At 40.8% G+C, this 24125-nt stretch overlaps 2 protein-coding genes across 8 annotated transcripts; one reads left to right on the forward strand and one right to left on the reverse strand.

Annotated features, from left to right (window-relative positions):
* The first annotated feature begins 1702 nt into the window (after nucleotides 1-1702).
* slc37a4b (solute carrier family 37 member 4b) lies at nucleotides 1703-14179 on the forward strand. Of its 4 annotated transcripts, none has more exons than XM_037120677.1 (10): nucleotides 1703-1922; nucleotides 2826-3308; nucleotides 5052-5284; nucleotides 8206-8452; nucleotides 11342-11494; nucleotides 11574-11659; nucleotides 11749-11862; nucleotides 11962-12027; nucleotides 12560-12698; nucleotides 12802-12968. In XM_037120677.1, exons 2-10 carry the CDS (start codon nucleotides 3161-3163, stop codon nucleotides 12966-12968), a joined length of 1353 nt encoding a protein of 450 aa, XP_036976572.1. In that variant the 5' UTR covers nucleotides 1703-1922; nucleotides 2826-3160. The 4 variants fall into 4 exon arrangements, with proteins under 4 accessions (XP_036976572.1, XP_036976573.1, XP_036976574.1 ...); XM_037120678.1 differs by lacking the exon at nucleotides 1703-1922 and adding an exon at nucleotides 1938-2229; XM_037120679.1 differs by lacking the exon at nucleotides 1703-1922 and adding an exon at nucleotides 2364-2525.
* Nucleotides 14180-16354: 2175 nt separating this feature from the next.
* si:ch73-1a9.3 (non-histone chromosomal protein HMG-like) lies at nucleotides 16355-19799 on the reverse strand. 4 transcript variants are annotated; one of them, XM_037120790.1, is made up of 6 exons: nucleotides 19544-19799; nucleotides 18030-18050; nucleotides 17817-17846; nucleotides 17689-17742; nucleotides 17467-17574; nucleotides 16355-17376 (listed from the first exon to the last, which is right to left on the reverse strand). In XM_037120790.1, exons 1-6 carry the CDS (start codon nucleotides 19559-19561, stop codon nucleotides 17329-17331), a joined length of 279 nt encoding a protein of 92 aa, XP_036976685.1. In that variant the 5' UTR covers nucleotides 19562-19799; the 3' UTR covers nucleotides 16355-17328. The 4 variants fall into 4 exon arrangements, with proteins under 4 accessions (XP_036976685.1, XP_036976687.1, XP_036976683.1 ...); XM_037120792.1 differs by having other exon boundaries at nucleotides 17689-17727; nucleotides 19544-19784; XM_037120788.1 differs by lacking the exon at nucleotides 19544-19799 and adding an exon at nucleotides 18321-19045.
* Between the last annotated feature and the right edge of the window lie 4326 nt (nucleotides 19800-24125).

The raw sequence follows: 24125 nt of genomic DNA on the forward strand, positions 1-24125 counted from the left end.
GTGTCCCATATTAGGCGCATTAACTTAAACCAACAGAGGGGGGCAGTAGTACACACTGTGAGCTAATGTTTACATTTTCTTCTTCAAATAAATACATAGTTTAGTTAAAAAAAAAAATATATCTATATATATAGATATATATATATATATATATATATATATATATATATATATATATATATATATATATATATATATATATATATATATATATATATATATATATATATATATATATATATATATCCTACCTAAACTATGAAAGATAGCAGAAGAAGTCAAGTTCTGAAGAACTTGCAGTTGTGAATGCTGCCTGTTGAGAAGCTGAAGCAAAATGTGCATGTCTGGCTTTGAAAACTTTGAAAAATGTCCAGAATATCTAGAAACTGTGAAATGAGTAAGGGTTTGTTGAAAAGCTAAGGCCAGATGAATTAGTCTTTTGAATATAATTCATCAGAAGTCTCGCCTGAAAAGAATGAAGCTTCTTAATAGTTGGGTGAGAACAAAGGATTAAAACCAGAATATAAGCTGTAAGCCAAACTGCAATGTTGGCTTGAATTTGTTTCGAGAGGCTAATCAAGTATGAAGAGATGTTACAGTGAGAATGAATCAAACACTCTGAATGGGACTGAAAAGTTCAATAAATCTCAATGTATCAATGATACATTTAAATATTTAACTGGAATTTCTGGATTGAATGAATGACAAGATAGTGGTTCAATATTTTTTTTATTTATTATTTATTGTTTTTATATTATTTTAGGAAATGTACTATGTGTGTGTGCATGTGAGTGCACGCTTATGCAAACATTTTATGCTGTGTATGTGTGTGTAGTCATGTACTTATGCATGCATATTTGACTTAATTTGTGTATGTGAGTGTGCATGTGTGTGTGTCACTGTGTGTTAAGCTGACTCACTGATAGATAAAGATTTGAGGCTCACCTCAAATCTTCCAGCCTTTGAGGTCTGCAACTGGTTTGAGGTCAGCAACTGCTATCACTCATATAAGAAAATAGAAACATTTTTATACATTATTATATGCACTGATTGGATCCTCTCTAAGAATATTTGTTGAGTTTCATGGTACTTTTCATTGCTATCATAAGAATGACAATATTCACATATTTGTGTTAATATACCCAGCGTTTTTAAGCTTTATTTGGTGCGTAAACTAAATGTATTCTCCCTGACATAACGAGAGTATTAATTATACAGAGACACTGTGTAAAACATGCACTTTTCCAACAATGCCAATGTGTGTTGAGTGTGCTGATAACATTAAAGGTGCAGTTCATAAGATAGTTGAAGGCTGTGTCTCACCTACAAGCCCACCTACCAAGACTGAGCACCAGTATTTAACGACCTGGGACTGAGATTCAGCTATCTTTATTCAGAACCGCTATTTGTGCCTTTAAAAGCAGGAAGTGCTCAGACTTTTTACTTAAGTCATAAAACACTGTTTGGTGGATGGTGGAGTATAAATTGAGGGGTCTCACAGCCTGTAGAAAGAAGCTGCTCTAAAACAAAGTTAATTTGTTTCATCATTGTAAGTAAATGTAAAAGTAAAAGCTCCTTGTGGCTGCTTTAAGCGGAAGTTGTACCAGCAGAATCCACTGGTAAAAGTTCTTGTGCAGTATGATGTGGCCTGTGATTGACATATGAATGATTCTGTGACATTATTATATTATCACAATGTTGAAACTAACTTTTCTCTAATATTACTGGTTTTTAACGGAGCAAACAAAGGCGGAGAAACGGCGAGTCTGTGTGGAAACTAAAGGTCCGGTGTTTCTGCCACGCCGGCCGGCTCGCAGGCTCTCTCCTCGGTCGCGTGGACGCGCTCAATAGCTGCGGATTCGTGAACGCGCGTCGTCCTGCTGCTGCATGGATGGGATCAGCGAGAGGGTCGGGAATGAAAGGTAACCAGCTTTGCGGGCATTTCCTCGTTCGGCGCGGGGCGTGAGAGGCTCAAGGGCGGCGTGGTAGACGGCGCGGAGCATCGCCGCGCCCCCGTCTTTTTCTGTCGGCTGTTTGGCGAAATAGGCCAGGGGGAACGGTGAAATAACGTCCCGCGGACCGCCCCACAAATCAGTCCGCCGCGAGGACCAAGGGTATCTTTAAAGTTAGCAAGAATGCTTCTGCTACGTGAACGTTCAAGTCCGTTGTTCGTCTGTAATGTCGCTGTGCACGCTGTCTGTCGCAGCCTCTGTCAGACCCGGCAGCTCGGTGAGTCGAAGCGGCTTCATCCGGTCAAGCTAGGATATCAAATAATCGTTAAAAAGCTAACGTTAACACGAACGCGGCATCAGTGTTTGTGGCTTATGACTGTCCGCGAAAGGATAGCAAAGGTTAGCGGTCATGTAAGGTTCCCAGCTTGTGACACGGGATATATTTCTTGGGTAGCTGACCGCAGACTCACACGCCAGTTAAAGGGACAACTTTGATACTGAATGACCAGCGACTGGATAAGCTGAGCTGCAGGTCAATGCATTCACTAGGACAACCTCACAACCATTAACGGGGTCTGTAACTTTTAAAAGAAAGGCAGCTCTATACTCCATATTGTCATGAGAAGAAAGACTTGAATGTATAATTATAATGACTTAAGTTACATACAACATTAAACCCTTTAAATGCATCACCCCTCTGTAAAGGACCTGATGATTGGTGTGTCTGAGCAGAAAAGTTAAATGATCCTGTCCCTTCATATTCAGCTCATCCAAACAAACTATCCTTAAGTTGAGTGCTAATAGCTGCACTCCAAGAATAACCAGCGGTAATAATCTTGAGTCTCATTTTGTCATGTTGGTTTTCATTTTCAGGCCGGTGTAAGGTTTCCCTCCTCTGCCCTGGCTCCCACAATCAGCACCCTCACAGATAGACGGAACCACAAGCCTGCTAGGGGAGCACTGTGAGGACGGCTTCTCCTCCCAGCCAATGAGAGAGGGAGTCTCATTTCTTCTCTCCACTCTCTCAGTGCAAACAAGTAGTCGACGGCCTTGATGACAGTCCCACACCGGCTTCTGATAACAGCACAGCTCTCAGCTTGATCGGCTGCAATCTGGATGCAAGAGGACCCACATACAAGACTCCACTGAAGAAAAGACTTGTTTTTTTTTTTTTCCTAGTCTGAATTCCCTTTTTGTTCAGTGCAATCATGGGGGCCACAGGCTATGGCTACTATCGTGCAGCTATCTTCTTCTGCATGTTCATTGGCTACTCACTCTACTTCTTTAACAGGAAGACCTTCTCCTTTGTCATGCCCTCTGTGATGGAGGAGATTGAACTGGACAAGGATGACTTGGGTAAGACAGTACCATTAATGGGGAGTTTTTCTTTTGTCTGGTATAAGCAGTATTTCCTTAAAGGACAAGTTCACCCAAAAAAAGAATATTCAGTCATCATCTTCCAACCCCTATGCTGACGTAAAGTCGGATGAAATTTTGTTGTCCGCAAAAATTTTTTGGAGCTTCACAGCGAAACAGTGTGGCAGTATCCTCCTAAGCAACTGAAATAGATGGGGAAAACCACTAAAAAACCATAAATGGCTCCATACAGCTTGTCTTCTCTAAACAAAGTCTCTGGAAGCCCCGAGGGTCCCAAATTGATTTGAAAAGACATTATTTACACCGTTAACATGTGGTCGAGCATGTGCACAGACATCAGACGAGGTGCACTTTAACGCTAAGTGTAGCAGCTACAGTGAAAATTGCTGCTTTTAAAAATATTGTCAACATTCCAGAGACTTAAACTATGCTGTGCATCTTGAAACAAGTCCCAAAATGCTTCAGGTGTCGAGGAGAATGCTGCAACACTGTTTTGCTGTGAAGCGCCAGATATGTTTTGTGAACTATGAAACTTCACCTGACTTTACATCAGCAGGGGAGGGAGTAGATAATAACTGAATTTAAAGTTTTGGGTAGCAATGATGAGGTCCATAATGGCATTATTGTTCAATATAAATATTGTGCAGTAATTCACCAAACTTGCTTATTTAGTTGCCAAACATCCACAGTTTAATTCTAATAGCATGCACTGCCACAAACTGAAAACAGATAAATCTGCTTCCAGCCTTTTCAAGGTTATTCACCTAGAGATGTATCAGTCTTTGAAGTGCTGAATTGTCAGCTTCACTATTACAGTGCTTCACCCACCCCTCCCCCTTTCTCCTGAGTGCACGTGAAATGTATCACTGTCTAATACAGCATTTTGCAATGTGAAGTATCTGTTTAGGCTGACCCCAAACTATGACCTCAGTGAATAGCTGTAATGCCTAAAAACATAAGTGATATTAGTGATATTAGACTGGGTACAATCCACCATTAAAGAGCACACCACTGTGACTCTGTATTAAACTACTTTGGCACAGTGGTGCTTTGAGCTAAATGCTAACATCAGTAGTAACAGGGTTAGGGTTTGCTAGTTAGCTCTAAACACCAAGTTCAGTTGAGGACATTAAGCATGTCATCAGTTTTGTAGATATTTTTGTCACATTTATGTATGTGACAATGTAGAATGTTGACCTGATGATTGCACTTGCACAGATTTCTTGACAATCCGTCTTATAGTTGAGATAATCCACTCTTAAAGGTCCAGTGTGTAGAATTTAGGGGAATCTATTGGAGGCAAAGTAAATATAAAAATCATAAATCTGTTGTTGCTGGCATATGATGACCTGAATGCCTTTTAAAACAAGTCTTTTGTATCTACAGAAGGACTGGGTCCTCTTCCACGTAGTCCGCGATTTCTCTACCGTAGGCCTGAACAGACAAACCCAGCACTGGCTTGAGAAAGTTCCTGTCATGTACACAGTGCATACCATAGGGGAGAGTGTTCAGTTTGTTGCAAAATGCAGCTGCCACTAAATCCTACACACTGAGCCTTTTAATCAAGGATGTCAACCTCGTAGTGGGGTTATCGGTAAGGTCAGGGGATCAGCAGTGTCAGAAGAATTTATCTTTTGGGTGCTGTACATTTCTGATGTTATTATCTTGGCAGTGAAATGACTTGGAAATGCTTCAATAATAACCCTCCTGGTGTCTGTACAGGTATGATCACCAGCAGCCAGACGATGGCCTATGCCATCAGTAAGTTCATCAGCGGTGTGCTGTCGGATCAGATCAGCGCCCGCTGGCTTTTCTCCATTGGCCTCTTTTTGGTGGGGGGCATCAACATAGCCTTCTCCTGGTCCTCCACTGTGTCCATGTTCTCACTGCTCTGGTTCATCAATGGCCTGGGACAAGGCTGTGGCTGGCCCCCATGTGGGAAGGTGCTGCGCAAGGTAATAGCCACCGCATGCTACACAGATGTCTTATTGAGTGCATTTGTAATGTTCAGAGCCAAAGGAAGTCCCACTCTCAACATTCAAGCTATCCACGACGCCTGTGATGGTTCTTGGCAGCAAGTGAAAGGGTGTAACCCCCCGGAGTGGGAGCCACCTGTCTGTGTTGTCTCTCTGTACTGTGGGGCCTGTCTGTGGGTTGCTGGAAGTGTTTGGAGAAATCCTGTACATTGCTGTCAGACCATGCTAACCTTTGGGCCAGAGGCAGCACTGCCTGGTTTGTCTGCATGTCCCAGTCTGAAGCGATTATATTGGCAGTCACAGCAGTTGAAATGACAGTATCTGCATAGCCTCATTCAAAGATGGCTTTCAGATGATTAAAGTCTGCTGAATGGAATGTATTATATGCAAGACTTTGGGAGTAAATGCTGTTTGAACAAAACCTAAGCCATTCTGCAAGTCTATGGTATAGAATAGAATAAACTTTTGGTCTCATCTCATGTCCACAACATAAAACTAGTATTAACTTTACGGCCTAGATGCTCATACGTAAAGATCCCCACAAGACAAGTTTTATGATGTATTTAAATCATTTTACTTGATAATTTCTCTCTCACAACATTTTCCACAATAACATCCCTTCTTTCCTTTGTATCCTGAATCTACGATTATGCAAATTATCAGACAATTTAAAAGTCAGGGGATCACTAAGGGTATTAAAGTTGAGTCTGTGGAGGACATTAATGTCTGAATTTTGGAAAAGTCAATTTTCACGTCTATTTTCAAGTATGCACGCTGGAGGCTTCAAGTTAGTTTCCACATTCCACATGTGTATGCGGAGCATTGGACCAGGATTGGCTTCCAAACTAATTGTGATGTCGCAAATAATGAGTGAACGCTCGATTTTCAATCAACACAGAGAACATTTAAAACTTGAATTTACACTAGGCCTCTGCTGTCAAACTCCTCATATTAGTCATTTTACAAAGTGAAGCTCAAACATCCCTCTGGGTCTGTAAGTTTACTGTGGTTTGGTGACCACATTTTTTGTGTATAGGTCTTGTAGGTTTTTCACTTTGCTCTGCGTATTTATTTTATAGTGCAGCCTTGAGGGGAGCAACTGAAACCCAGGGTGGAGGGATCAACAGGTCTTTCTTGTGTGCAGCTGTACTGCAAAGATCATCTAACGACTTTTGCTGGCGGCCTACTGTCTTCCCTGCTGTTTTGTGCTACTGCATATGTGGAGAAAATGATACAAAGCCATTTATGTTTCCAGAAAAAGCTGCATATAATCTGATAAATGATCTCTAGTGATGTCACTCGGTGTCTAAATTGCATTATTGGTAACGTAGGTTCCAGTTTTTGTAAGAAAATGTCTGGAAATCTAGTCTAGTTTATGAGATTTTGATCATTTGTTTCTAAACCATCCATAATGAGTTTAACAGTGTTGCGGGAGTGGAATTTTAAAAACCTGGCACCAAGATTACCCCAAATGCATCTGAATCAATGAGTGACATCACTGGAGGTCATTTATTTAAAGCATTACACTACTTTTTCACATATGCAGTAGTATTCCCCAAGACCATGAAATGGACTTTAATTTGTAAAATGGGCAGGTAGTTACCCTTCAACTATCATAGTCTGCCTGCTCTTATCTAATATAATTATTGCCCCTACTAGACAAAGACATTAAAAACAAGGATGCTCTCTATTAAGCTGACACACACTTTTTCTAAAATGTCATGACTGACCCAAAACCTCTTAAATTTGCTAGTTAAAAACAGTATCTCTCATTTAAGAAACTCGACATTAACTGTGAAAGTCAGTTTGTTTCAGATACTAAGTACAGTTGAATGTTTCACAGTTTGTTCACACAGTATCAGTACTGAGTCTGATAAGTTTTTGTAGTTTTGTTTACACTATTCCTCTAGCTTGGAAACCTGAACAACATATGCGGAAACATCAGATATGCTATGGAAAAGACCCGCCAATGCTATGTCATCAGCATGTTTAAACTGTCATTTCATTGCAGTGAATAGACTGGAGATCAAACATGCTATGTCTTCATCTGTGCTCAGAGACAACTTAAGGCTTGAGAGAAGCTGCCTGAGAAGTGGCAGTGTTCAAAGGTTGGGAATAAATAGGCTTTGGCATGCTGAAGGGGATCAGATTACAGGAGAATGTATTTATAGACGATTCTCCGCCGATCGTTCCAAAGAAGAACAACTTGGACCAAAGATGTCTTCCTTCTCCAGTGAGAGCGAACATCTTTTAAAATCTCCAAGTCTGCTCCAACTGTAGAGCTCCCATCCCCCAGCTGAGTCAACATCCACACACTGTGGATCAGCATGGTGTTAAATCAGCCTGAGGGCAGACTTAAGTGTTTGCCCAGTGGATTATCACGTTACTAGTTATTCTGTTGCTCTGTGTGAGGAATGCTTTTGGCCACGCTCAGCTGTATTACATCACGAGGGCGTGTGGTTCTGGTGCCATTTCTGCGGAAGCATTAAAACGAGAGAAGAATCTGAACAGTGTAGCACGGAAAAAGAATGTGCTGTAAATGCAGAAGTCTGTTTATTATTAGGTTGGACTGTCGTAATGTGTCTGCTAGTTTGTCCCTCCCTAAATCGCCATCTAAAATGAAGCAGCATGTTTTTGACCTTGGCCTGTTTGTTGGTTCAGAAAAGTGGAACATGTAATGTAACCAGCAGTATGTACCGTACTTTATGTGATAGTTGTAAACGTATCTGAAGGTCATTTAAAAAGGCACTTTGTCATTTTTTAGTGTCTTTTTTGGGTAGATTGTTGAACATAGGACCTCTTCTCTAGGGTATGCATTGTTTATCTTAACCTGCATTATAGGATTTTAAAAATGTTGACCCGTCTGTGTTTTTCCTTCTCTCGTGTCTCATCTCCATCAGTGGTTCGAGCCCTCCCAGTTTGGAACATGGTGGTCTGTGCTGTCCTGCAGTATGAACATAGCCGGGAGTCTGGGTCCAATCCTGGTCACTGTGCTCCTGCAGTATTACGACTGGAGGACTATCATGACCATGTCGGGCATCGTCTGTGCCGCCTTCTCGTTTGTATGTTTGGTGTTTGTAAGGAACGAGCCAAAGGATGTTGGCCTGCCCAGCATCGAGGCAGCAGCCAAGAAGGGGGCCAAGGGAGGTAGGTGAAGAAGATGGTTACCTCAAAGCATGTCATTCACATGGTGCCAAGTTAGCTCCATTTTGGTTGTAGCATCCCAGCAGTAGGTCTGTCCCAACACTCTTGTATGATGAAGTTCTGGTTAGTGCACCAGTACCGAGCTACCTGTTCAGACTGCAGTGTTTATCAGAACTCACCGGGGCACACTTGATTAAGGAGGACAGATGCATGGCTGAATGGAGCTTGTTTTATTATTTATTTTTTTTTTTTATTGTCACAAAACAATAATAGCAGTAGGATTGACTTTTACATTGTTAGAGTTACAATCAGTTGAATGGTGAAAATCAAACACCTAGTCGGGATCTGGGAGGAGTCTAGTGCAATCAACATTTGTTATTCAGGAGCAGGTTGGCCTAATGTACAAGAGAGACATGTAAACCGTTGTCTTGAACAGTTTGTGTCTATTATCATTGTTAAAGGTAATGCTTTCTGATCAGAGCTGAAATGATTAGTCCATAAATCAGGTAGTCACCAGATGGAAAACAAATGAGCAACTTTTCTAATAGCGCTGGGGTCAATCTCCAAGCAAAAATGGCAACATTCAAACCAACGCTCTCTGGTTGCAGCTTCTGAAATGAGAATATTTGCTGCCTCTCGTGTAAGCAATAGTTAGCAATAGTACTCTTAACCGCATGGTGTTTGAACATGAAACACTATGTAGTGACACTATGGATAATGAATATTAATATCCAGGCAGAATCCACCATGTTATTCGCTTCTTGATCCAACAACTGGACTGATGTTGTACAGCAATCTGTGGTGAATTGTGTGATACACTCAGCTCTGAATATCAGACAATGTCAGACATAGAACATGTTGCTTTATATCTTGGGCCACCTGAATCTGCATTTCACTGTTTAAGACCACAAGTGTGGGTATTCGGACAGACGTAGGTGCATGTGGGATTAAGATAGCCCGGATTACATTTTGTTTAAATATCTTATTAGTGTTGATACTTTGTTTTAACTTAGTTTAACTTAGTTTATCATCATAAAACTACATCTTAGATAAAGGTCATCTGTACACAGAACTGAACAGTTGTGTTTCCCAGACATTACGCATTAAATTATGTTTCTTAGTTATGTGAGAAGTACATTATACATGTCAGATGTATTTTGTCCCAGCCTTTTTAATGTTGCAGCCACATACCATACAGCCACCACACACTATCAAATATGTGGCTGCAGTGTTGTGATGAATTCCTAAAATGTCTTATTTTGTCCGTCTTTTTTAATCACAAAGATTTAAGCTACAGCCCTGGAGCTAACCACACCCCTTTTTAACAGTAATTATGTCTCATTATTGACAAGTACTGCTTCTACGCTCATGGCTGTTGAGGCATTTACCTTGTCAAACATAGACAGAGAAAAGGCTTCTCCCATTCAACCATTGATGAAGAGCATCTTTCCCCGACCATGAACACTCTTTTCATTCTAAAATCTGCCTACAGTATATACATATGTACATTTGACCTTTTTACTGTAATGAAAGCATACACTCAGCCATTTTAATACTAATAGAACACAAATGTGTATATACGCTACCAGTCAAAAGTTTGGACACACCTTCTCATTTAATGGTTTTATTTACATTGTAGATTCTCACTGAAGGCATCAAAACTGTGAATGAACACATATGGAATTATGTAGTAAAAAAAAAGTGTGAAATAACTCTAAATATTCATCAAAGTAGCCACCCTTTGCTTTGTTGACAGCGCTGCAAATCCTCGGCCTTCTCCCGATGAGCTTCATGATGTAGTCACCTGAAATGGTTTTCACTTCGCAGGTGTGCCTCGTCAGGGTTCACCATCAGTTGTGTTGTGCAGAAGTCAAGTTGGTACACAGCTGACAGCCCTATTTGACAACTGTTAGAATTCATATTATGGCAAGAACCCATCAGCTTAGTAAAGAGAGACAACAGTCCATCATTACTTTAAGAACTGAAGGTTAGTCAGTCCGGAAAATTGCAAAAAGTCTGAATGTGTGATGAATGAAAAAACATTAAATGAGAAGGTGTGTCCAAACTTTTGACTGGTAGTGTATATATATTTTTTATCTTTTGAAATTTACATCCCTATATTTCTAAAAAAATAAACAAAAAAAACACAAAAAAAACACAAAATATGTAATTCTTCAAAGACATTGAGCCCACGTACTGTAGCAGACTGAATATGGACCTAATTAAATTTTTATTTTGACCTGAATCAGTATTTCAGTGCACCTGAACTCAGATCACTGAGTGACATACTGCTGTCATATCACCTCAAACACACCCTTTAGCTTTCCAAAGCTAAAGTTAGCAAGAACAGTATGAGAGGTAGAGACTAGCTTGAAAAAATTCATCTTCAAAACTATTGGAACTGTTTAAGTATGAGTAAACAGAAAAATGCATGTAAATGTTATCCTGGGAAAGCATAAGTCCAATTTGTTAAGTTTGCGGTTAAACTGTCTATTTGAAGCTTGTTAAAACATTGCTGTGGCAGTACTTCACTTCCACTCTTCATCTTACTGCATAATAGTAAATATGAGTATGTGACAAACAACTCTTTTTAAACTTTTGTCTGTAGACACTTGTCACCAGAAGATGGCAGTGTGGAATTGTAACAAATCTGTGTAACTGTCTCAGACTGGTAATTTCAGAACTGAAATAAATAGTAGTACATGTAGTATAAACAGTCAAATACCATGACCAGATATTACTAATTAGATGGGAGACCATGTGATTGACATGCTGTACAGAATGGGCAATTAAAAGAGTTTGATTCCCCATGTATACTAGTGCACTTACCGATGTGTATACATTGACTCATTGCTGATGTCTCCCTGTATTACTGTTGTTGTTATTCCTCAGGCAACAGTGAGAGCACCCTGAGTGAGTTCCTCCTCTCTCCTTTCCTGTGGGTGCTGTCTCTGGGCTACTTGGTGGTGTTTGGGGTGAAGACAGCTGCCACTGACTGGGGACAGCTGTTCCTCATGCAGGAGAAAGGCCAGACTGCTCTCATGGGTATGCATTTTAAGTGTCCATCACCTCGCACTGGTTTCCACTTAATCTGACTGGTGCTCACATCAGCTGTGTTGTACAGGTAGTACATACATGAGTGCCTTGGAGGTCGGCGGTTTTGTGGGCAGCCTCGCATCAGGTTTCATCACTGACAGAGCTGTAGCTCGGGTGAGTGACACAAAAGGGCCAATTAAGCATAAATGACTTGGATTATTAGAGGTTAGCATTAAAAACATCTTCTCTTTGACTTCTTCCAGAAAGGATTGAGCACCCACGGCAACCCTCGCCACGGTCTGCTCATTCTCATGATGGCCGGAATGTATGTGTCCATGTACCTCTTCAGAGTCACCATCACACCTGAAATTCCAGTGGTAATTTCAACTTAATTTCTGTCATTACTGCGTGGAATGCTTGAAATGTACATGTCGCCAGAACTGGAGATATCACAAGAGCATCTTTTCTCTCTTCAGGAGGCTCCTCTTTGGGTCCAGGTCATTCATCCCGTCTCTGTCCTCATTGGCGTGTCAGAAAAAGAGGTACATTCACACATTTTTATGTTTTTTTTTTCTTTTTTGTAGACGCACCAGCACATAATTTAGGCACACCCAATACATTTTAAAAATATTTCTGAACACATTATGTTAATAATTGTAAACAGGAATAAATGTGCAGATACATGCTTTTCTTAATTTACATGACGGCACACAGCAAGAAATCGTTAATGCAGACTTGGGCTTTTTAACTTTAAAGATCTTTTTCATGCACAAGAAAATGTAATATAAAATACTGAGGGAAAGGAAAAAAAATCAAAAAGTATAATAGGTGTCCTTTAAGGTGCTTGAGAAAGGCAATCTCAAATAAACCATTAATAGGTATATAAATTAAAGCTTAGTCTTAAAACTGCACACTGTGGTAATATAGAAATGCACTGCGAAATAGACATCAGCTGGAACGTTTACCTCCTCTGATGAAAAACAACTGTACTCAACTACATGTTGAAAAAACTACTGTACTCAAAGTTAGAAAGGCGTAGAACCCTGTTTCACATTTTCGTCCTGTCCTACACAGATCTGGATCCTCTTCCTTGGTGCTATGTTTGGATTTTCTTCTTACGGACCAATTTCCTTGTTTGGGGTGATAGCCAGCGAAAGTGCTCCTTCAAATTTCTGTGGAACGTCTCACGCTGTTGTAGCCCTGATGGCTAATGGTAAGCTGCACGTTTTACATGACCAGCAGAAACATGGATCAGTCACTGTAGTACTCCAGTGTTGACTCATTCATGTGGCTAAACACTCTCATTTGTGTTACAGTGGGGGCTTTTATGGCAGGTCTTCCCTTCAGCACCATTGCCAAAAGACACAGCTGGGACATGGCTTTCTGGATAGCTGAAGTGACAATGGGCGTCGCCACCATTGGCTTCTTCCTGGTACGCAACATGCGCACCAAAATGGGACGGATCGACAAGAAAATTGACTAGTGTATCTTCCTGAAATGAGCCAAACTGTTGAAGTCCTGTTATGTGACAAGATGAACAGTGTTTTTGAACCATCACAACACCTCTGTATACAAAACACTGCACATTATTACAACTCCAGTTAGACCAAAACAAACCCAGTCACGCAGAATGATCCCAGACGTTTCCTTTTGTAGATGCTCAGGTTGAATGTGACTCATTCACCATCACATACTTTAGTCACACATGCTATACTGTGTTTGTCCAAACATTCACCAGCACAGAGATAAATTAGATGATAACTGTTCATCACAAGCTAATACTTAAGCGCTTCCACTTGATCCTAAAGGCTGACTTCATGTTGACACATTTAATTTGCCTTTTTACGACAGCTGGATGCTAAAAAGGACCTGGAACATGAAAATATGTGAAAGGTGGGATGATTTTTGTCAGGAAACGTTAATGTGTGCCGTTCATTGCATACATTGCCTTCAATGGAGGTCAATTTCTCTGAGTGGCCACAACATTAACTAACAGGTGACATGAATGACAGATTATCTTGTTACAGTGCAGCGTTCTGCCTGGAAACCTGCAGGGAGTGCTGTTGCCTTGAAAGGGAACACTTCTTTTTCGGGAGGGGGGCGGGGTGCATAACTTTACAGTAGAACTTTGCATTGTAACAAGATGGTTAATGTTATTCACTTCACCTGCCCTGTCCTTTTAATGTTGTGACTGATCAGCGTATATTTAACTTATTGAATGTGCACTAACGGGCCTGTATGTTCTAGGCTAGTTCTAGTCTAGGAATTTGCACAGATGTGGTAGCTCGTGTCATTTCACTAATACCTCAAGTATTTGTTATAATGTCAAAAGGCTCATCATGTCAAAAATGTAGTAATCAGAGATCGCGTTATTTTTATACACAGTTCTATGCGACACGATAGAGAGTATAACTGATGCAGACCTCTTCAGCCACGTCAGCTTTTGTGATCTGACATGTTTTTAAGGATCAACAACAGACCTTGCTATGGGGGTTTTGTCACTACTGCCAATGTAGCTGTGTACAGCGATTATGATACTGGATTTTACTGTAAACTTTCTCATCTCTAAAATCTGTGAGTTTTGTCAACTCCAATATGTCTACAATCAGAACATATGTTGGCATATTTTACTGGAATTGCATAATAGACCTGAAATGGTTAAAGACATCTAATAAATGTGAAGATTACTTTGTTTGGGTTGTTTTATCTTTTTGAATGAATAAAGAAGAAGGAAAAAAAAAATGAAAGTGGCCAAAAATCCATCCAAATTCCAAGATGCTTACACTGTCCTTAAACTTACCACGGGGAACTTTTAACTGGTTGTGAAACCATCTCAGTTTAAAACTGATGCCTCTGTATGACATGTATAAGAAACCATCAGATAAAAGATAATTTCTTACGAGTTATTATAGTTATTCTTAATGCTTGTCACCAGGTTGGATGAATCATAACTTTTTTGGGGTGCCGAGGATGAAGTGGTGATTGTCGCAGCCTGAGAAAAGAAGCTGTGCTGTAGTCTGGTAATGCGTACAGGCTTTGGTCCACAGAGGTGCAGGGAAAGATTTAAATCTCCTTCGTTCAGGATGAAGAGATAAACATACAGGAAGTGCAGGAGTCAGTGAGTTACTCTTACTGAAATTCAGCCCTCAGCTCTTTTAACACTGACAGTTTTTTGTGGTATAAAGACAATCTGATGATGCTGAAGATCTTCAAGACACACAACAAGACAAGGTGAGACAAGTGGAGATGAGCTGGACCAGAGTCACAGTCCACCTCCAGCTGCTAATTACTTACCAAACACGTGTGCAGTCAGTCAGTATAAAGCTGAACTAGTTAGAAAATATTCACTCTACATGTACATTCAGATACTCAGTGGTGCTCACTTCACTGCATTCCCTTCAAAATAAAGCAAATGAATTGCGTGTCAAAGCAAATATCTGGAGACAAAAGCAACCAACCTAAAAAAGAAAAAAAAAAAAAAAGAAGAAAAACCTCAGAGATTAACAAGTTAATGTGGCTGTTTCTGCTAAGGCGCATATATATGATAAACTATATATATATATATATATATATATATATATATATATATATATATATATATATATATATATATATATATACACACACACACACACACACATGTTGGAGTTTATTGTTACAATTAGCCGCTGCTGATCATCAAGTTGGTGCGGCGGTCAGGTGAGTCTTCTGGCCGCCTCCCAGCTTCCACTGCGGCCAATCGCAGCAGAGCCGGAGGCGAACGTGTTGCCGCTCCCGCGTCAGAGGCTCGTGAAACTTTTATGTCGGTCAACGTAAAGAAGCTGGATTCTAATTCTGCGCAAAGTGTCGTGAATCATCGCGATGTCGTGATGTGAGGGAAACACGGCAGCTGATGATGCAGCGGTCCAGCGTGAAGAAGCTGTCCATGGTGCTGAAGCTGTTCGATCAGCTGGTTTAAAGCATCATTATCAGCCCGTGCTGATGCCGAGAGGGACATTTGGATTCTGAAGGTTTGACAGGGGTTCCTCGATCAGTCGCTTTTGTTCAAAATCATGCGTTGCCTTAACTGTGGCTGTTCTGCCGCCAGAACTTTGTGTAAAGTGCTCAAAGTCATACTAAGTGGAAGTCACCCATATGAATGTTACATGAGTGAAAATCGTATATCTCTATTAATTGTACTCAAGTGTCAAAAGTACAAGTAAAAGTACATTATACATATGTATGTGATGAGTACTAGGGGTCGACCGATTATTGACTTGGACTGTCATCATATAGCATTTTTGGGATTATTGGATTTTTTTTTTCAGGTTGCTGATAAGATACAGTCAAAAATACACTACTTTGGCTCTGATGCAGCCTGTAACCTGCAAAGTAACTAATAACTCAAGTTATCAAATAAATGTAGTAGTCATAAATAAGCAGAAAATGGAAATATGTATAGTACAAGTACCTCAAAATTGTTCTTGAGGAATGTACTTAATTACTGTCATCGCCCTTTTGTTGCTAGACCATGGTCTGAACTGCATCGGCTCTCTTTTACACTTAATATCTATTATAGCTGGACAATAAGTAGAAATGAAGTATAAGAGATGTTTACACTCACACCCTCCACTATGTTATTCTAAGTCTCTTTTTAATAATGGCCTCCATTCCTTCCTCACAGCATTCTCAAACTATCTGACTGATCACTCAGTGATCTGTCACTCATATATATCACTATCTGCTAGTGCATTTCATGAAGCCTCATTAGCAAGGCTCCTTTTCCCCTAAGTGTGTTTTAAAGCCATGTCAGTCAGGCAGCAGGTCATGTTTCTACACTCTTCTCTCAGCAAGCTTAATAATGAACCAAGTCTTCAGAAAGAAACAGAGTAACAACTACCAACCAAGTTTTATTGGTTTGTTGAGAACAATCATTACACAGGTACATCTATAAACAAATGAAAAGAAAAACTGCACACTTGTACTTGATACAGATATCTAAAACTCACAGGAATATTGCTACTGCTGGTATGCATTTGACATCTCAAATAAATGTACAGTTTGTCTGTTGGCCTTTAAGAAGCCCGTCTCAACAGTTTGTTTTTTCAATGGTTACACACCTCATTAGCTCGGCTAAGAAAACAAATTCCATTTTTACCATCCTTACAATGTACCATTACACACTGCGTATAGAAAGATCGAAAACCTTTTTCACAGCAGCTATACAAATTTATTGCGATGCTATCACAGAAACAGAGATACAACCAACACACGCGATGCACAGTTGTGATAGGGAGAGCTCCAGTACGAGGAATTTTAGCTTTATTGATAAGATTGGTTAAGAAAACTGCATGAGTACAAGAGTTAACATATAGGAACAAAGCTTACAAACATTCTAAAACACTGTTCGTCATTATAAACAATAAAACAATGAGTTGCCCTGTGACTTTGTCCATTCCCACCCCAGCACAGATTACATACACTGTCCCTTATAAAGCATATGGAATGTAATCCACGCAGGCAAGCTCTTCCGGTTGTTGCCCCAGCTCCTGTGAACGTCGTGCTTGCGTGTTGACACAGTAACCTGCCCCACACCCTCCCCTTCTTTACATTTAAAACTGAAATTGAAATCCACCGACAGTAACAACGATGACCGCATTTTTTTTCATGGCGATGCAAAATTGTGGGATGTGATGAAATTCCCGTCTCCAAATTGACTTTTTTCTTTCATTAAAAAAAAGTGTTCTCTACAATCAAACTACTAAAAAACCTGTATTTAGAAAATAGTTGATAAAAATATTCCCCTGAATTGTACAAGAAAAGAGGTACAGGGAGCACTGGTAAAAGACGTCGTTGGAGAGATGTTATTCTGCCGCCTCGTCTTTTTCTTCAGCTGCGTCTGTAGCTGGTGCCTGGGACACAAATATGAGACTGTCAAACTCCCATCACCACGAAGAAAGAACTTCATTTTGCATGTTTATATGTGTAATTGTAGCTGTCACCTCTTCCTCAGCTTTGGCTTCGCCATTCTCAGCAGGGGCCTCTGGTGCTTTCTCTTCAGGCTTGGCCTTCTCCACCTCCTTGGCTTTCTTAGGCTTTGCAGGTGCCTTCTGCAAAAAAGCAAAACACAAAAACCAAAAACAAACCCACATTAGCCACATTAGTCACTCTTTCAACATTTGAGAGTTTCAGAAATGAGTCAAATCAGAAATATAAGGTTCCACCTTTGGCTTGGGTTTGGCTTCTGCCTTAGTTGGAGGTTTCTGTGGAGACAAACCCTAAACGTCACTTTTAAGCATGCAGATAATAGCACACATATTGTCTCAGACTGTATGCTCTTGTGTGTACTTACATCTTTCAACCTGAGAGATCTCCTCTTGGGCTGCAGAGAGAGGGAACAGAGGGGGTGATTACTTTTTTCAGCTGATGGCTCTCAGCGAAGGGCTGTTACTGACCCCTGGTGGGTGCCTGGACTAACTGTTTTATTATTTTTGAATTGGAAGAAAACACAGATTCTTCAAACGGAAAAGAAAAAAAGAAAATGTGAGCAAGGATTACTACTTACAATGTCACCTTGAGAGTCTGTCTGTAGGGGAACAAAAGAAAGACAAATAAGGTTATGGAATTTGTCTGCATCTTGTTGTGGGTATGATGACTGGGAGGGAGTGCTGTATGGTCTTTAAGTATTACTTATATAACTGAGAAGTGGGCGTTTCCCGACTGAATATTAGCCTATGGCTGCACACCCAGCTTCATACATGTTTTAGGTTAAACCAAGCACTCTGATTGGCTGAAATGATTCTTACAATCATACACAATAGAGCTCATAATCTGAAGAACGTCGATGCATATTAACCTCATCAAAGCTGAGTGAGAGGCACTCGGCAGTCTGCACGGTTACAGTCATGTCAGTCAGGGTTATCACATGTTGCCTAGCAACAAATCCAAATGAATCCCACGTTTGTTGGCACGAGAATGATAAAACAAGGGGGAAAAGTGTCCTTTGACATGCACGTAGTTTATCTGGTGTCATGTGATCGTGCTCTCCCACCTCCTGCAAGTGCTCTGCCTACTGTAAAACTCCGGTGGAGGAGGGGGCGGACTCCGCCTCCTCCCGACACATCCATTCATTGGTAATAAATGGGATTGCCTGTGTACGGAGAAAACCGAGCAGTGTAGTGAGTGTTCCCGCCATGAATTTGAAAAGAGTCACTCCGAGATGCTCAGCGACTCTGTCGATCTGGTAGCAGAATCTACTAGAACCCCCAGCAACAAGAGCAGCGCTTCGCTGACGGAGGCTCGCCATTGCATAACCTACGACTGGCCTGAGCCGACAATACACAGAAGACACTCCGCTTACACGACTAATGCATTTCCACCGGGGGGGAGATAACGACGGCCATGTCTTAATGAAAAACACACATGCACGCCCGGTTAATGATAAAGCGTCGTTATAAAATTCGCATTAAAAGTGCTTTTGTCCCACATGGAAGCCAGAAACCAAACGTAGTGCCAGCCACAGAAAAATAAACAACACAACAGTGCAGCCAAACTCCCACCGGACAACATGCTTTTTGCATTTGATACTTTGTCTATGTCGGCACCATTTTTGCTCTCAGAGAAACTTTAGTATCCAGCGTGACGACCATAGGAAACAATCAATATGCCGCCAACTTTCTCTGCAGAAAAGGCAATCTATCGACAGGGAAAGCGACCCCGCTTCGTCCAGCACCGCAAATACATGTATTTACAACTGTGCATGTCGCTACAGTGCGGTCAGAATAAAAAAAAAAGCAGAAGATAATAACCCAGCACACGGAGAATGTTTGGCACAAAGATAATCTCTGCACGAGAGAGAGATAACACCAAGAATCAGCCACTTCACAAAATCATAACAGAGCCGACACACCAACTAACTCTCCGCTGCACGGACACATACTGTTGCCATTCGCTCGGAACAGAAAAGCGGACATTTGTATCAACATTGTAACAACTCCTAACAAGCCCAATTTCACAAACTGCAGTTGGGGGTTATAAATGCTGTATTACTGAATGCATGAAAGATGTCGGTCTACTCACACTGCTCCTTTTAGGCATGGTTGGTTTGTGTGGGGCGTTTTGTTTTTTGTTTTTTTTTAAAAAAAGAAAAAAATAGCTAAATGTTACTCAGTACAGGAGAAATACAGTGGTATATTCAAGATAAAGCTGTGCCAGTACAGTCTAACACGGCGCAGCGAGACGTTAATGTTCCATTGGAAGAAAAACTAGCTGAAACCGGATTGGATTCTCCCCCTCCCTCCCTATTAAAACCGTTATAGTTCCTGAGTGATTGACTGGGCTTTGTCCCGCCTTTGGCGCACGCCTATTGGGCGACACACTGGTCAGCAACACGATTTCAAATCTGGGCTTCTACCTGTGTGGATACGTCACACGTCAGTCAACAAATATGGCGAGCTATTTGTCTGTCTGTGCAGCCATCTGGTATAGCAAGGCAAAAATGTCTTTAAATCTGCTTTCACCTCGCTCGGAACGGCTTTTACCCCACAGCAAAATGCTACACTTCAACATATCCGAGCATTGGGTCTGATTTATATGAGAAGCAGACACATCTTGCGCCGTAAACACGAGCTATTTAAAGAAAATGTGGCATGTGTATTGGTAAAAAGATTGAGAGAGAGAGGGGTGTGTGCTCCCCCGACCGAGTCTATTGTATTTTAGCTTGGGAAAATGGCGACAGGATAGTTGTGGGTACAGGTCCTAGCGTGTGTTTGTGAGTGTGTGCGTGTGTGCCCCTGTGCGACCCTCCTCTCGGTGCTGTCACCGTCCACTTTCTCTATTGTGAGCGTGCAGTCCAAACAGGGCTCCACGGCGGAGGCGCTCCAGCTTTTTGTGCCGAAGTCATTTCAGACATTTGAGCACGGAGACATTCATCCTTTTCCCCCGAGTGAGGGATGCAGACACTGCCCTGACTGTCGTCTCCCCCCCCGCTGCCCTGATCAAAATATAACAATGAGTGTTGTGTCAATTATTCATGTCTACTGCAGTAGAAAAGAGACGACAATTCTCAGTCTTTCACGATTTTATTTGTATATACTGATTTATATATTTTTGGAAAAAATGTTAGGCACTTATGTTTATTTAATCCCTTTATATGAGCACTGCAGGGGGGTGTAGCTCACTAAAGTAGCCTGCCTGTATTTTGAAGGAGATATGTACTTACTTAGCACTTCATTTTGTTAATCTTTTCTAAAATTTCATTTTGCAAAATCAATTTGCCTTAGGACTCTTTTTTTTTTTATTATTTAAATTTTACTCAGCCCTTTCGGAGTGTATTTTTAGTATGCTGGATGAGAGTGCACCATAGACCGTAGCTTATATCCAACCCGGGTAGTGTCATTATTAAAACGTTAGACATTTTGGATGTGATTATGATAATGATGATTGCTACGATATTTCAACCTGCAAAATTGTCATAGATAAAAACTTCCTTCTGTCCTTATCTGAGGGGATATTTAAACGATTCCTCCCTGTTATCTGGAATGTCCAATGTCCTGTTTCACCAGGAAAAACAATCACATAAAATGCATCTCAGAGATTTGCTATTTGAAAGTTAGGTGAGAAAGAATGACAATGTGCCGAGCAGATTAATTTGATTAAAAAAAATGTTTTAAAGGTACTCAAACACACAATCACTGTGGCGTGATAAGGCATTTTTCTGTTTTCGGTTTGGCAAAAAACAAAACGTTTTCACAGCTGCTTTTGCCTGTAACACTGTCACCGCCAAACGGTCAACGCTGTCACGTGATCCTGTTGCCTACAATACAAGGCTCAGAATTACCTGGATGACTGAACCTTCATTAGCACACCAAATTTAAGTTTGTTTGGAGTGTCCCACCCACCCCAGGTCGCAACTGTCTGTCACATGTTGCTGACAAATCCTTGAATACAAGCATGTCACACCTCAGGTATTGGGCTTCTGTTGCAGGCCATGTTAGGCATCTAACCACAAAGTTTTGTCAACTATAGGAGAGAAATCTGAACATTTACAGTGCTTTCATGGCCGCTGTACTTTGGAAAGTTTTCCTGAGATGGCCAATGAAGTTAATGTTAAGTTGTGCTGAACAATACTTTATCATTTTACTACAGCAGGTACATCTCTTTGATTAATTCCCTTTCAGAGCCACACACCCATTATCTGAGGCTCTGATTCCATTTAATGAGATATTTAATTATATCGAATCCCAAGGCACTGTACAAAGAATGAAAAGCGGTCACACGCATTAACTTGTTGTTAAATGTTTACACACAGAAGACTAGGTCAAGTATCTTATATTCATATACTTCTGTTTCTGTTGCCGTCCTTATGGAAATATCTCATAAGTGAACCTAAATTCTTCTAATGGTGAGGAGAAAAAAGAAGAAGAGGATGAAATAGTGAAACAGACAAAGTGTAATGAGAAAATCCATTGATCTTTACAACATTTGCACGTGAATCAAGCGGCCACCCCTATTTGACGCCCTGCAGATTAACTCACTTTGCCCAAAAGGTTTCTGTCTGCTCCCTGGGACCGAAGAGTTGTAAACAATTTGTCACGTACTGATGCTCGCCAGCATTATTATGGTAATGGCATCAGGAGGGTTACACCCTACTGGACCACCCGACAAAAGAGCAGCCGAGGCGTCAGGTACCTGTACCTGTTGTTGCCACTCAAAACAACCACTTGTATTCAACAGTTTGCAACAGAGTAAATACTCAGTGTCAGCCTTGATAACACCAACCTGTTCTCCTGGGTGTCTCTCATATTTGTTTTGACTGATTAACTCAGGCACGCATAGATAGACACGGCATTTCTACTTTGTCTTACCTTTATTTAGAGCTTCGGGGTTTACAGAGCCCCGCATGCTGCTCACATTTCATATTATTCTTGGAGCGAATCCCAGATTTAACTGTTTAAAGACATGAGCCTTCCTTTACGGCACAGATGTGCTAAGTTGTAATAGGCTGATATAGATATGTGACACAGAAATAACCGGCAGGCCCAAGAATATAATGTACATTGTCCGGTAAGCACAAGGAGCTTCATAGGATTGCAGAGAAAGAAAGTCATATACGAGGTGTGCACTACCTTTAATAACTGAGTCTTGATGGTGGACCACAGGCCAGAAGCAATAACCTATTGTATTGTATTGCATTGTATTGTACTGTATTGTGTTGCATTGCATTGCATTACATTGTATTACATACTATATGAAAGCCCTAAGAGGCGTGTGAGAATGAAACATTCTGTTGATTCAATTTCTGAGTGTCATCTTATCATTTTCTCTCCTATGTTTATGGCTTACAAGTTCCTTAAATTATGTTTTCTCTTGCCTCTAAGGGCTTCCATAGTCCACACAAAAGCAGTATAAGCAGTATCACGGCAGTATAAACAGAAACATATAACTTTGACCTGCAGGCCCCACTCTAGGCAGACCTGACTGACACGATACATACACCAGTGGAATGTTTGCTATCTGAGAGCATTTAATCAATAATCATACATAGTAACTCTACTGTATTCACTTCATACTTCCACTCCACCACCTTATAGTTAGAGAAATACTGTACTCTTTAACATACTGTATTTATTTCAAAAGTTATACTTGCCAGACGCGATGGACCGATACTATTGACTGACACTTGGCCTATCACGGATGTGGTCCATCATGAGCTGATGTGAAAACACACACATAGACATCAATAATGCTGATACAATTGAGGAATATACATCATAATATGACACTATGATAATTATGCAGAATGAGTATTTTTACATTTACTTGTGCTTTACTTTACTATGCATAAAAACAGTGTTTTTTGCGAAAGTCGTGAATGCATGATGCATTTAATGCAGGACTTGTACTGGAGTACTATTACATTGTTATATTCCTTTATTTTTACTCCTCCCACTGATTACATGATAATGTAGAATGAGATATCATCTATTGCATCGTTAAAAATCAATTTCTATAACATGGTGCAAAAAAATTTCAACTGTGTGTGACAAGGTGCTGAGCTAGCCCACCACATAGAAATAAAAAAAAACAAACAAAAAAACAATAGAGGAATGTCTGGATTTGAAGTACAAGTGTCACCTATTGATCGTTTTTGTCTTAAAAAGCAACATGGAGACTGTTTTACAACTTAACGCGTTTGTCTTTGTGGCGGGCGGAGCTCAAAATGAGGGAAGCGGCTGCAGCAAATAACTTGCAGGGCTGTTTAGCTGATTGCTCTTGTACAACTGGCTTTGCAAGGTGCGAAAAATCAGCACGTTGTAAAAGAATGTCCTGCAGCTCTCTGCGGGAGTCCCTCTCTCTTGAGATACTGTATACACATGACAGAGGGAGGGGGGAAAAAAAAAACGAAGGAAGGGCAGAGGGAGGGGGACAGGCGTTAGGTAGATCTCAATGAACAATGATGTTGTTGTGCTGAGCATGGAGGAGCTCTTCCACCACAGCTGCTGCCTGTTGCTGTCCTTTCCCTCCTTTTTTCACTCGCTCTTGTTTTCCTTCCGAAGGACGCTGGGGGGAGAGAAGAACGCCGCAGAGGAGAGGACTGTTGCTGCAGCGACTGACCATTCTTTAATAGAATTATGGTTTCATATCACAGACAAGAGGTTAG

The sequence above is a fragment of the Acanthopagrus latus genome, chromosome 13, assembly GCF_904848185.1.
Source record: "Acanthopagrus latus isolate v.2019 chromosome 13, fAcaLat1.1, whole genome shotgun sequence".
In the NCBI taxonomy this organism is placed as follows: domain Eukaryota; kingdom Metazoa; phylum Chordata; class Actinopteri; order Spariformes; family Sparidae; genus Acanthopagrus; species Acanthopagrus latus.

Excerpts from the sequence above, each read along its gene's own strand:
- slc37a4b (XM_037120677.1), top strand. The coding sequence starts at position 3,161 with ATGGGGGCCACAGGCTATGGCTACTATCGTGCAGCTATCTTCTTCTGC. Across the intron at positions 5,285-8,205 it reads GTGGGAAGGTGCTGCGCAAG|TGGTTCGAGCCCTCCCAGTT; the intron begins GTAATAGCCACC and ends CATCTCCATCAG. Across the intron at positions 12,699-12,801 it reads TGTAGCCCTGATGGCTAATG|TGGGGGCTTTTATGGCAGGT; the intron begins GTAAGCTGCACG and ends TTTGTGTTACAG.
- si:ch73-1a9.3 (XM_037120788.1), bottom strand. The coding sequence starts at position 18,497 with ATGACACCAGATAAACTACGTGCATGTCAAAGGACACTTTTCCCCCTT. Across the intron at positions 17,847-18,029 it reads CAGACTCTCAAGGTGACATT|CCCAAGAGGAGATCTCTCAG; the intron begins GTAAGTAGTAAT and ends CTCTCTCTGCAG. Across the intron at positions 17,743-17,816 it reads GATCTCTCAGGTTGAAAGAT|GGTTTGTCTCCACAGAAACC; the intron begins GTAAGTACACAC and ends AGTGACGTTTAG.